Consider the following 13605-nt stretch of genomic DNA (forward strand, 5'->3'; position numbering starts at 1 on the left):
CCAAGAGGTAGACACTTACCTGACTGAGCCACTCAGGTACCACCCAAGCTTCTTTTAAATTAAGATATGTTTTAGTTTCATAAGGAAAATGTTTGCTTTAATCCACCTCCTAAGATGTGTTTTGTGTTTGTCTGTGCCAACATTTCAGGACTGATTAGTGTGACAGAGCTTGGGGCCCAGGCCATCATTTACGAACTGGCCTCTGCAGCCTACATGGTAAGAACCTTGGGGTAAGACCCAGCACCTTCTCTGTATAAGCTCTGCTGGGCCATCATCATTGCATTCATTCAATCCACTGTGCTGTGTGCTGGGGAGAGAGGAGAAACCAGACAGCAGGAGGGTGAGCCAAGCATACTGGAGGGAGCGTAGATTTGGGGGCCAGATCCTGGGTTTGAGTTCTGCCATGCTGCTCCTCCCACTGTGCAGCCGTGGGCTCATTATTTAACCTTTCTGAGCTTCAGTTGTCCCATATACAAAATGGAAAAAAATAATACGTATGTAGCAAGTGAAGACAAAATACGATAATGTATTACAGCACTTAGCACAACGCCTGGCGTGTTTATTCACATATGAAGTTGGTGCTAGGACATGATGGAGAGTGAGACGGAGATAGTCTCTGCCCTCTCGTGGCCTGTGGGCTGGTGGGGAGACAGAGACAAACGGATACATGAGAGGATTACAAATATATATGACATGTACCACAGGAGAAGCAAAAAAAAGTCCTAGATGCATAAAAATAGAGATGGATACCTTTTTAGGGAGGGGAGTCAGAAACAGTCCTTCTGAGCCACTAGGTAAGCTGAGCCTGGAAAGGTGAGGGGGAGCCAGCCCCGGAAGCCCAAGGCTGAGAGCTGATGCCCAGCGTGGGCGAAGGCTCTGTGATGGGAAGGAATACATGGCGCGCTCAGGGACCCAAAACGGGAACCTGGTTGAAGGGGTTAGTGAGGAAAGAAGGGGGTGACATGTAGAAGCTGGCTTAGGGGAGAACAGACATTTGAGGGGTTCTGGAAGGAGGCTACTGGAATCATTAGGTGAGCACATAGGAGGCTGCTGGTGGGCGGGTAGAAAAGTGGGTTAGTTGTGTTCTAGGGCAGAGTTGATAGGATGTGACCAGGGTTTGGATGTGGAAGGCAAGGCGATGAATAGGAAGAATCACAAATGACCCCCAAGTTTCTGGCTTGAATAATTGTGCCTCTTACCTCTTGATTCTTTTGGAATATTCCAAACCTGTACAAGTATTCCCTTTTTTTGTTTGATTCTTATTTTTTGGTAAAGATCAACAAAGCCCCTCTGGGCAGTGGGATATGGGCCATTTTTGTTTCCATGTATTATTATTTTTTTATTCTCAAAAACAAGGTTTTGTTTTTGTTTTTAAGATTTTATTTATTTATTCATGAGAGACACCGAGAGAGAGGCAGAGACACAGGCAGAGAGAGAAGCAGGCTCCATGGAGGGAGCCCAATAATGGCAGTTGATCCGGGACTCCAGGATCACGCCCTGGGCCGAACGAGGTGCTCAACTGCTGAGCCACACAGTCGTCCCCAAAACAAAGGTTTTTTTAGTGGGGATTGATGCTGACATTTAGGAAGAAAACGGGAAAATGTCTAGGAGCAAACCCCAAGATGTAGAAGTTGAGAATAGGACAGCTCAGCCCAAAAGGAGGACAGGCCAATGTGGAATGAAGAAAATCAGGAGAACATGTTGTGGAGGAAGCCAGCTATGAAGAATGAGTCACAGAAGGAATGACAGTTGAGTGGAGGGCTTCTGGGCAGGAGGGGCGTAGCATAAAGTGAGGTTGGAAAGTGCCCCTAAGATTTCAGGTCATCCGGAGACCTTAGATGGGGAGCAAGAGCCATATTCCAGCAAACACTGACTTTCAGGGTTAGCGAAGGAGCAGAGGCTACTGAGGTAGACCATTCTGTCTGGAGGTTTGGTAGTTGATGGTGGGAAATAATCCCATCAAGGGAGGGTTTTGGTGTGGCTTCTCTATTTAAATGTGGATGCTAGAGCTTATGCATAGGTATGTGATCAACAGTACCAGTCTTCTGCCTCTATCATCTTCAGATCTTCATGTTTTTCTACCTGTTCTGTTCTAGCCTTCCTTTTGTTTTTATTTTAAATTGTGCTAAAAACCACATAACAAAATTTACCATCTCTTAATTTATTTATTAGAGAGAGAACACACATGAGAGAGCACAAGCAGGAAGGAGGAGGCAGAGGGAGAAGGAGAAGCAGACTCTCCACTGTTCAGGGAGCCTGACGGGCTTGATCCCAAGACCCTGAGGTCATAACCTGAGCCAAACTGAGCCACCCAGGTCCCCCAAAATTTACCATCTTAACCAGGTTTAACTGTGCAGTTCAGTCGTGTTAACATTGTTGTGCAGCCAAACTCCAGAACCTTTTCATCCCATAAGACTGAAACTCTACCCATTCAGCAATTACCCGCTCCCCCTGCCCTCAGCCTCTGGCAGCAACTATTCCACTTCCTGTTTTTTGTCACGGGCTTTCCTTTGTTAGAGGCAGTAAGGCAATAATTCATTATTCCTATGGAAGAAAAAAAAACAAGTCCCTGCAGGAGTGAGCTTACAGTCAAAATTACAGAATACAAAGAAATAACCACCATGAGCAAGAGTTTGAACAGACACAACAAACAGAAAAATTAGAGTTCAGAACTTAAGATGTTGGAGTAATAATCGGGGAATAGAAAAGTATTATGTTTAAAGTCAATAAACATAAAAGAAGGAGCTGAAACCAAAAAGAACAATATTTGGAAAAGAACCAGATAGGATTTTGTAAAATCACAGATTATAGCTATACAGATATAATACTTAATGTGATAAACAGATGTTAAATCAGGAGAAGCAAATCATAAACTTGAAGACTGATCAGTGGAAATTCCAGAAGAAAACAAAGACATGTAAATAGATGGAATTAGGTATAAAGACCAACCCATGCATATGTGATCAGATGATTTTTTTTTTTGATCAGATGATTTTTAACAAAGATGATGAGACCATTCAATGGGGAAAGGACAGTCTTTTCAATAACGAGTACTGGAAAACTGGATATCTCACATACAGAAGAATGAAGTTGTACTCTTAACTCTTACTCAAAGTGGATCGAAGACCTAAGTGTAAGCCCTAAACAATAAAACTTTCAGAAGATGACATAAGGCAGAAGCTTCACAGCATTGGATTTGGCAATGGTTTCTTGCATGTGACACCAAAGGCTCAGGCAACAACAACAAAAAAACCAGACAAGCTGGAATTTATGAAAATTGAAAAATTGTGTGCATGCATCCAAAGACAAGATCCACAGAGTAAAAAGGCAACCCACAAAATGAGAAAATATTCACAAATCCTATGGGAAAATATTCACAAATTCTCTGTCTATATACCCCAGAATATAGTCAGAACTCCTAAAACTCAGTAGCAAAAAATCAACAACTGGATTAAAAAGTGAGCAAAGGCCTTGAATAGGTATTTCTCCAAGGAAGATACACATATGGACAGTAAGCACATGATGATGCCCACCATCACTGATCATTAGGAAATATTTATGAAAAACCACATTGGGATATCATCTCATACCTGTTAGGATGGCTATTATTAAAAAAATAAAAACAACTAATAGAAGTTGGTGAAGGTACAGAAAAATTGAGACCCTTGTACACTGTTGGTGGTGGGACCAACCACCAATGGTGCACTCACTATGGAAAGAAAGTGTTGTGGTTCTTCAAAAAATTAAAAATAAAAGTATGATATGATCCAGCAATGTCATTTTGGGGTATACATGAAAATAAAAAGCAGGATCTTCAAGAACTACTGTACAACCTTGTTCATAGCTGCGTTATTCACAGGAGCCAACAATGGAAGCAACCCACATGTCTACCGACATGTGGAGTAAAGTACAGAAGATTTTCAAATTCTTGCTGTGTATTATCTGAAAGGACTGAGTGTGAATAAGACCACAGTGCAAGGAATCATTAAGTAGGTTCTCTGTGTGCCTCATGCACAAATGCTATTTCTTTTTTGCTTTACAGATAAGTGGATAAGCAAACATTATATATATATATCTCCACACAATGGAGTACTATTCAGCCATAAAAAGGAAGGAGAGTCACATGCTACAAAATGGATGAACCTTGGGACAATATACTAAGTGAAGTAAGGCAGTCACAAAAAGACAAATACAGGCAAACCTCGGAGGTATTGCAGGTTTGGTTCCAGACCACCACCACAAAGTGAATGTCACAATAAAGTGAATGAAAAGTTTTTTTGTTTTACAGTACATATGCAAGTCATATTTATACTATACAGTCTGTTAAGTGTATAGTAACATGTCTAAAAAGTGTACATATCCTACTTAAAATAGTTCGTTGCTAAAGAATACTAACCATCATCTGAGTTTTTAGCAAGTTGGAATCTTTTTGCTGGTGGAGGGTCCTGTCTTGATGTTGCTGGCTGCTGACTGATCAGGGTGGTGGCTGCTGCAGGTTGGGGTGGCCACGGCAATTTTTAAAAATGAGACAACACTGAAGTTTGCCGCATTGATGGACTCTTCCTTTCATGAATGAATTCTCTGTAGCACTGAATGCTGTTTGATAGCATTTTATCCATCTCAGAACTTCTTTCAAAATTGGAGTCAATCCTCTCAAACCCTGCTGCTGCTTTAATCAAGTAAGTTCATGAGATATTCTAAATCCTTTGTTTTGTCATTTCAATAGTCTTCACAGTGTCTTCACTAGGAGTGGTTGTCATCATAAGAAACCATTTTCTTTGCTCATCCATAAAAAACAACTCCTCATCTACTGAAGTTTTGTCATGAGATTGCAGCCGTTCAGTCCCATGTTCAGACTCCCTTTCTGTTTCTAGTTCTCTTGCTATTTCTACCATATCTGCAGTTACTTCCCCCACTGAAGTCTTGAACCCCTCAGAGTCATCCATAGGGTTGAAATCAGCTTCCTCTAAACTCCTATTGTTGATATTTTGACCTCTTCCCATTAATGATGAATGTTCTTAATGGCATCTAGAATGGTGAATCCTTTCAGATGGTTTCCAATTTACTTTGCCCACATCCATCAGAAGCATAACTATCTATAACAGGAATAGCCTTATGAAATGTATTTCTTAAATAGTAAGACTTGAAAGTTAAAATTACTCCTTGATCCGTAGGTTGCAGATTTGACACTGTTGGCAGGCCCAGAAACAACAGAAATCCCACTGTGCATCTCCATTGGAGCTTTTGGATGACCAGGTGCATTGTCAATCAGCAATAATATTTTGAAAGGAATCTTTTTTTCTGAGAAGTAGTTCTCAACAGTGGGCTTAAAATATTCAGAGAACTGTGTTGTAAATATACGTACTGTCATCCAGTTTTTGTCATTCCATTTATAGAGCACAGGAGAGTAGATTTAGCATAATTCTTTTAAAGGTTTTTTTTTAAGATTTTATTTATTTATTCATGAGAGACACAGAGAGAGGCAGAGGCCAAGGGAGAAGCAGGTTCCCCGCGGGGAGCCCAATGCAGGACTCGATCCTAGGACCCCTGGGATCATGACTTGAGCCAAAGGCAGGCACTCAACCACTGAGCCACTCAGGCACCCTGATTTAGCATAATTCTAACAGGCCCTAGGATTTCCAAACTGGTAAGTCAGCATTGGCTTCAACTTAGTCATTAGGCCCTAACAAGAGAGTAAAGCCTTTCCTTTGAACGTTTGAAGCCAGACACTGATTTGTCTCTAGCTGTGAAAGTCCTAGATGGTATCTTCTGATATAAGGCCATTTCATGTTCATTGAAAATCTGTTGTTGAGTACCTTCTTATAACCTTCATTCGTTATCTGAGCTCCATCTTCTGGAGAACTTGCTGCAGCTTCTGCATCAGCACTTGCTGCTTGACTTTTCACTTTGATGGTATGGAGACGGCTTCTTTCCTTAAACCTCAGCAACCAACCTCTGCTAGCTTCAGACTTTCTCCTGCAGCTTCCTCACCTCCCAGCCTTCACAAAAGAGAAGGGAGTCAGGGCCTGGCTCTGGGTTAGGCTTTGGCTTCAGGTAGTGTTGGGGTTGGTTAGGCCTTCTCTCCAGAACACTAAACCTTTCTCCACATCCAAGAGTGCTTTGTTCTCATCCTTGTGCTCCCTGGAGTGACACTTACCCTTTCCTTCAAGAACTTCTCCTCTGCCTTCCCAGCTTGGCTGTTTGGTGCCAGAGGCCTCGCTTTCAGCCTGTCTCAGCTTCTGAGATCCCTTTCTCACTAAGCTCAATCATGTCTAGCTTTTGATATAAATTAAGAGACGTGTGACTCTTTTTTGCCCTTGAACACTCATGGGTCATTATAGTTATTGCCCAATTTTATATTTTTGGTCTCAGGGAAGGGGGAGGACTAGGAAGAGGGAGAGATGGGGGAATGTCCAGTTGTGGAACAGTCATAACACACATAACATTTATCAGTTAGGTTTGTTGTCTTAAATAGATGCAGCTTGTGGCACCCCAAAACAATGACATCAGTAACATCAAAGATCACTGATTACAGATCATCATAATAAATGTAATAATGAAAAAGTTTGAAATATTACAAGAATCACCAAATGTGATGCAGAGACAAGGAATGGTGGCAATAGACTTGCTTGATGCAGGATTGCCACAGATTTTAATTTTTAAATATCGCAGTATCTGCGAAGTGCACTAGAGCAAAGTGCAGTAAAACAAGGTATGCCTTTATTGTGTGATTCCACTTATATGAGGTCCTCAGCATAGTGAAAATCATAGCCACAAGTAGAATGGTGGTTGCCAGAGGTTGGGAGGGGAATTGGGGAGGAGCTGTTTATTGTTTATTTATAATAGAGTTTCAGTTTCACAAGATGAAGAAAGTTCTGGAGATGGATGGTGGTGATAGTTGCACAACATTATGAGTCTATTTAGTATATTAAACTGTACATTAAAAATGACTATATGGTTAAAAAACATAATTGGAGTAATAGGAAATACTTAAGTTGGTGTATTTTATGTGTTTTTTAACCACAATAAATAAAAATGGGAAAAAGTAGAGATAGAATATATGAAAGGTATAGATCCTTATGTGCATCCAGTAGGAATTTCACAGACAATAAAAGATGCAGTATTCAGAGCCATTTAATAAGAGACAGAGACAGACCCTTGGAAGTGAGACATAATCCAGTGTTCAGAAATCATAATGAGCATGGTATTGGAGATTCTAGCCTGGGCAATTAGGAAGAAAAAATATTAGGCATCCAGATTGGAAAGGAAGAAGTACAACTATCTGTATTTGCAGATGACATTATTTTATCTATAGAAAACCCAAAGTAGTGTACACACACACACACACACACACACACACACACTGAAACTACTAGAGCTAATAAATGAGTTCTGAATGCCACATTGCAGAATGCCACATCAGTACACAAAAATCAGTTGTGTTTCAGATTGAAACTGAAAATGGAATTAAGAAAATGGTTCCGTTAGCCCCGCCATCAAAAAGAATAGTCAGTAGTAAATTCAGCCAAAGAAAGGTGAAACTTGTGCACTGAAAACTACAAAACATTATTGAAAGAAATGAAAGAATACTTGAGTAAATGAAAAGATTTCCCATGTTCATGGGTTAGAAAACTCAGTATCGTCTATTGGCATCACACACCCCACCACTACCACCAAAGATGATCTACACTTTCAGTGTAATCTCTTTCAAAGTTTGAACTGGCCTTTCTTGCAGATTGGATAAACTGATCCTAAAATTCATACAGAGATGCAAGGGACCCCAAATAATCAAAATAAGCTTGGAAAATGAACAAGGTTGGATGAGTCATCCTTCAACAATTGCAATAAAAACCTGAAGACCATGAAATGATATAATCAAAATATTTGGAGGTCCATGTCAGTCCTTATCCAACTAAGCTAGGGCTCGAGAAGGAATAGATTAAAACACTGAGAGACATCACAGGGTATCACTGAAAGAAACATTGGTGTCAAAACAATGGTAAGCAAAGAAATTGATAAATATGGATGTATCTAAACCAGCACGGACTATAAAGAAAAATTCAACTAATTTGCACAGTGCAAAATTAGGTAGAAATAAAATCCTTACTAGTAATAAGAAATTGGGAGAGCATTTTCTTAGTTAAAACAATCTAGACATAGGAAGAAGGTGGGAAATAGTTGATTAAGTTAAAAGTTTTAAAGTCTATGCATGTTGACAAACTAGTTTAAGGGGACTATCCAAGAGAGGGGAAATAGGATGTGTTTCCAAGCCAGTAGCAGGGATACAAAAGGGAATTAAGAAAAAAACATGATCTGGGCAGCCCGGGTGGCTCAGCGGTTTAGCGCCGCCTTCAGTCCAGGGCCTGATCCTGGAGTCCCAGGATCGAGTCCCACATCGGGCTCCCTGCATGGAGCCTGCTTCTTCCTCTGCTTATGTCTCTGCCTCTTTCTCTCCTCTGTGTCTTTCATGAATAAATAAATAAAATATTAAGAAAAAAAAGAGAAGGGCTTGGTTCTGAGGTGCTCACATCATACAGGGTGCTCTCCTGCTTTGCTTTTTCTATTTTCGCCTAGTCTTTCTGAGTGTTGTGAGTCTCAGAGTGAGATCCAGATAGGCCATGGGGTCTGGATGTGCTGTTGGTACCAAATCTCCCTGTGTAGTGCTCACCACTGCCTCGCTGATGGACTTGAAGTTTCAAGCCTTCTGAGGTTGGGCTGGGAAGAACTAGCAGGATCTGGCCTCTGCCTGTTTGTATTTGGGATTGTGGCTTCCTGTGGTTCTACCCCAGGATTATGAAATGTGCTTTCCCTCTTCTAGAAGCCAGTCTGGCTTCTTATAAGTGTCTCTCTTATTCTCAGTGATGTGACTGTACTATGTTTCTGCTAAGCATCTTTACTGACATTTTAATGAGATTTGGGAGGGAAGAGAGTTGAACATGTGAGCCAGTCACTCATCTTGAACCAGAGGACAATTAGGCGTACCCTGGGCAGACAAGTCTTAAAATGTATTATATAGTCAAGTCCATTGTTTTTCAAAGTTTTTAATTGAATATATGTATATATACATTTTTTACCAACTCATGCTGATTCTCAAAATAGTAACAGAGATTGTTGGGAGAATGCTGTTTTTAGTAGGAATGAAAAGTTAAAGCTGATATATAAATTGTCAGCAGACATGACAGCTAAAACCAGAGTATTCAGTAACCATCCATGTTACCTGAATAGATCCTGAGGGCAACACTATATTACAGGACAATAATAGGAGGTGAAAAACATGACCCTGAAGGTTGAATAATGGTCTATTCAAGAAGCAAGAAAACTTATAGCTTCAGATTTCTGTAATGAATGATGAAAAATAGATTTTTGCTATTTTGAAGGGACATATTTCAGTGTCCTGCATAATTCAATATATGGGATGTTTGACATGATGGGGGTTACAGAGTCAGATTTCATCAACATTTATTGAGTTCCTACAGTGTGCCAGGCTTTGTTCTAAGTGCTTTTTCTCATGGTTCATTTAATTTTTACAAATTATTTATACATTTATAATACATTAAATCTTCTCTTGTAGAATGTAGCAAGATTAAATTAAATCTTGATGGTGTATGTGTTTAGCCAATAAAGGAGGTGCTTTACCCTCAAGTCCCGCTTCATTAAGGAATTCTGCTCTGATGTATGTGATACAGGTAGTGGTCAGGGCAGCCACTGTATTTCTGTAGCAATGAAGAAATTGGGTGTTAGTGGGACTGAGCAATTTGATTATGGGCACACAGCTCAGATGTAATAGAACCAGTTCTAGAACACAGATTCCAGTCTCTCTAGGCTTCTCATGTGGTTGGACCTGAGGGCACTAACATTCTAACTTTCAGGCCCTCGGACTTCTTATGGTTTGTGATTGTTCGTTCTCAGGTGCCCCTGGGCTTTGGTGTGGCGGCCAGTGTCCGAGTGGGCAATGCTTTGGGTGCAGGGAATGCTGAGCAGGCTTGGCACTCTAGCGTCACTGTTCTTCTGTGTGCGGGTAAGTTAAAGCAGTTCCACTCTCTGGTGTCCATACTAAGTTCTGTGTGTTGAGTTAAAATACACATAATCAGAATTTCTCTAGGGAATTGACTTATGGAGATGTGCTCAGCTTAAATATCCTTGAAGCTCTTTCCACTTTACTCAGTTAAAACTTCTAATTATGATTTTCTGTTATTAGGTACTGATGATCTAATGTTACTCTCGGTACTGTTGAAAATTTTTTCATATTGTTAGCATCTGCAGGCTTATTTTCTGACCAAAGTCTGTGTGACTGATTTGCCATGTTCCTGGATCGCTGCCTCCTCTAGCAGTTTTAATATTTTGGGATCTGAGCAGTTAGAGAAGATTCTGATTGTATTGATATCTTACTGACACTTTTTCTAGGCATCCGCCTTAGGAAAAGGAATCAGAATCATCTGATCTTCGTTGTTCTTTTCATAGACAGTAAGAAGAAGCACTTTAAATTATCACATTTCTTACACCATTGACAGAAATATCTCATGAGCATCCAGTCCTAGGATTTATTACACGCTGGAGAATTCTCATTTCCAGTTGCTTCTTCTGTATATTTCAGGTGTTTGCGCACTCGTAGTGGGCGTTTTACTTGCAGCTTTGAAGGATGTCGTTGCCTACGTATTTACCAGTGACAAGTATGTACTCACCTTTTAAGAAGAAAAATGTTTTCTATTTTATGCTTTCTTTTATTCAGTGTACTTTTATGGTTTGATGAGGTGAGTACTATTTTCCTGCACAGGAAAATCCATAGTGCAGCCAGGAATGAGAACCAGAGTACCAACTTTGAATGAATTTGGGTGAAGGAAGCCCCTGATAACCATCCCCTATTCCTCCAATATTCAGTTTCTTTATTTATCAAACCTGAGTAGGGTTTCTCTTGTGCTCAGGGCTAGTTTTGCTCAAAGAGACACAGAAAAACATGTGGAACATCTTCATCCCCAGAAAGGCATCTCCCAGTCCAAAGCACACTGACACCATGCATGCCTGAATCAAAAGGGCAGAATTGGTATAAATCATTAAGTCAGTCTTATGTTGAATTTTATTGTGTTTTCTGCAACTCTGTAATTATTTAGATATAATGAAGTACCTTTTGAATAAACCAGATCCTCCTGATGAAAAAGCTTCAGTAATCTGCATTGGTTGCCTCAGATTACTATTCTGAAGAAATTCAGTTTTATTACTTTCAAGTATGCTCTCTTATTTTCATATGACCTCACTGGTTTTAGATGAATGTTTAAACATATTTTTTAAAAGATTGTACTTATTTATTTGACAGAGAAATCACAAGTTGGGTAGGGCAGAGGGAGAGGGACAAGCAGACTCTCTGCTGAGCAGGGAGCTCAAGGTGGAGCTCGATCCCAGGACCTGAGCTGAAGGCAGATGCTTAGCCAACTGAGCCATCCAGGCACCCCGACATATTCTTATAAAATCTTAGGACTGGGGAGATTGTCCAATGGAATTATAGGGACTGGACTTACTCTGCTGCTTTAAACAACTAAAAAATTGGACAAAAATCTATATTTTCAAATGTTTTTCAGACACTAGACAATAGGCAGCATGGATTAGTAATCTGTGAGAGAGGAAACAGAAAACCCTGTGATTGCTCCAGCTCACCAGGAGGGCATTTCCAGGCCACAGCCCAGATGGGGACCTGGCAAAGCCCTTTCATCTCTTGGGTTGAAGGAAGGGAATTAGAAGTTTGGGGAGGCCTGTGACTGGAGTCCACAAAGAGCACTAGCGGGAGAGAGCTTCCAGAGAGAGTTTGGAGAAGGTCTCCATTGAATCTTCAACTTATTTCCTTGAGGATAGTAATTGAAGCTATGGGAAAATCACCTGAAAGTAGCAGGAAGAACAATCTCTGAAGCTCACCAGGGCTGGGAAGAATTTGTGTTCCCACCAGCCAGAACAAACCAACCTCGTGAGGTGTGGGGCAGCTAGTGGAGTTCTCATAAGTGGAGTTCTCATCTTGCCTCAACAGTGGAGGAAAATCAGCCCTAGAATGAAGGCTGCTCTGGTGCCTCCTAACAAAACATAAAAGCAAATCTGAAAGGATCAAACCATTTCCAAGAAATTTAACTGCATTCCAGAACTTAACTGCATCACACCTCAGGAGTGTCTAAAATAATACAAGACTGTGTAGTACCCAAGGAAGTAAAACTCACAATGCTTGCTCACAATTAAAAGTGACCAGGCATGAAAAGAAGTGAGAAACAAATCCATAATGAGAAGACACATCAATCAAGGAAATTGACCCAGAAATGAAATAAATGATAGTTAGTGCACAGGGATAATGAAAGTTTTTATAACCTTGTTCTGTATTTTGGAGAGTTGGAGAAAAACATGAGCATGTTAAAGTAAGCCATCAAAGATTTTTAAAGCAACAAGTTGAATTTACAGAGTTGGGGGAAAAATGAGATGAAAATATATTGGATGAGATTAATAGCAGATTGGATACTGTAGGAGATAGGTGAACTTGAAGACAGAGCAATGGCACATATCCTAAAGGAAATGTGGAGAGGAAAGAAAGACTAGAAAAAGAGGAATGGAGCGTCAGCAAGCCATAACTGACCTAAATGTAATTAAGGGTTCCCAACGCAGAGGAGAGAGAATCAGGAGTGAAAAAAAAAATACTGGAAGGCATAATGGCAAAAAAACTTTCTAAATTTAGCAAATTTTAGGATCAAATGCATCTAAAAGGCTATTTGGTGTAATCACCCTTCTGACATTGGGATTCCTCCAATACATCTGTGCCAAGTGGTCCAGCTTACGTTTTTATGGCCTCAGCAACAAGGAACTTGCTGTCTCTCAAGGCAGCTTTGGGTCTTGGGACACCCTTATTTTGAGTTAAAACCTACCCTTCCCCACCACTAACTTTCACCCACTTCTTTCAATTTTATGTTTCTGAGAAAGTCCATTTCTGAGTTACAGCCCTACGGCTCTCTGAAGGTGGCTCTTATGCTCTGCAGAGTCTTCTCCATGATAGATACATGTAATTCCTTGTGGAATGTTATTTTGAGTTCCACCCTCTTGAATTCACACACACCTGAAGATAGTACTCTTGGTCACCACCATTTAGAGCCGAGCTATTTCCATTCTAGCTCATTCTTCCTGACAGACTGCTAGAGAAGTATAATTTTTGATGGCTGCATCCCCACCCTTCCTCCATGTGGGTGTCTTCTTGTGTCCACGTGCAGCATCCTACATTTGTACCTATTGATCTTTAATATTTTTTGGCACATTCTGACATTTTTGCTTCTCAGTTCTGTTAGTGACAGTATTTCCTATCTTTTTCAGCTGCTGGCATCTGTACACGTGATATATACTTTTATATTTCCATTTTCTCTTCTTTGATCTAAAGCTCTGGCATCTTCATTGTAGTCTTCCTCTTTATCCCCAAGTCCTACCAGCATCCTGGGTGAACTTAGCATCTGCATGGATGAGCCATCCATTGTCCCAGTCCCTCACTCCAGTGCCCTAGTCCTCACCCCAGGAACTCTCTCTCCCCTGCTTCAGGTGCACTGTCCCATGGTCATACTTTGCTCTTTGTCATCACATAGAACTGTTCATCTC

The 13605-nt window shown here is 40.6% G+C and overlaps 1 protein-coding gene across 1 annotated transcript in view; it reads left to right on the top strand.

Annotated features, from left to right (window-relative positions):
• LOC129496895 (multidrug and toxin extrusion protein 2-like) overlaps positions 1 to 13605 on the top strand; it is a 59113-nt gene that overhangs the window by 28849 nt on the left and 16659 nt on the right. The window contains exons 10-12 of the mRNA XM_055305253.1: positions 149 to 216; positions 9910 to 10018; positions 10595 to 10670. Of these exons, the coding sequence (XP_055161228.1) occupies positions 149 to 216; positions 9910 to 10018; positions 10595 to 10670 (253 nt within the window). The remainder of the gene's footprint in view (positions 1 to 148; positions 217 to 9909; positions 10019 to 10594; positions 10671 to 13605) is intronic.

Source organism: Nyctereutes procyonoides, unplaced genomic scaffold (assembly GCF_905146905.1).
Source record: "Nyctereutes procyonoides isolate TBG_1078 unplaced genomic scaffold, NYPRO_anot_genome, whole genome shotgun sequence".
Lineage (NCBI taxonomy): Eukaryota > Metazoa > Chordata > Mammalia > Carnivora > Canidae > Nyctereutes > Nyctereutes procyonoides.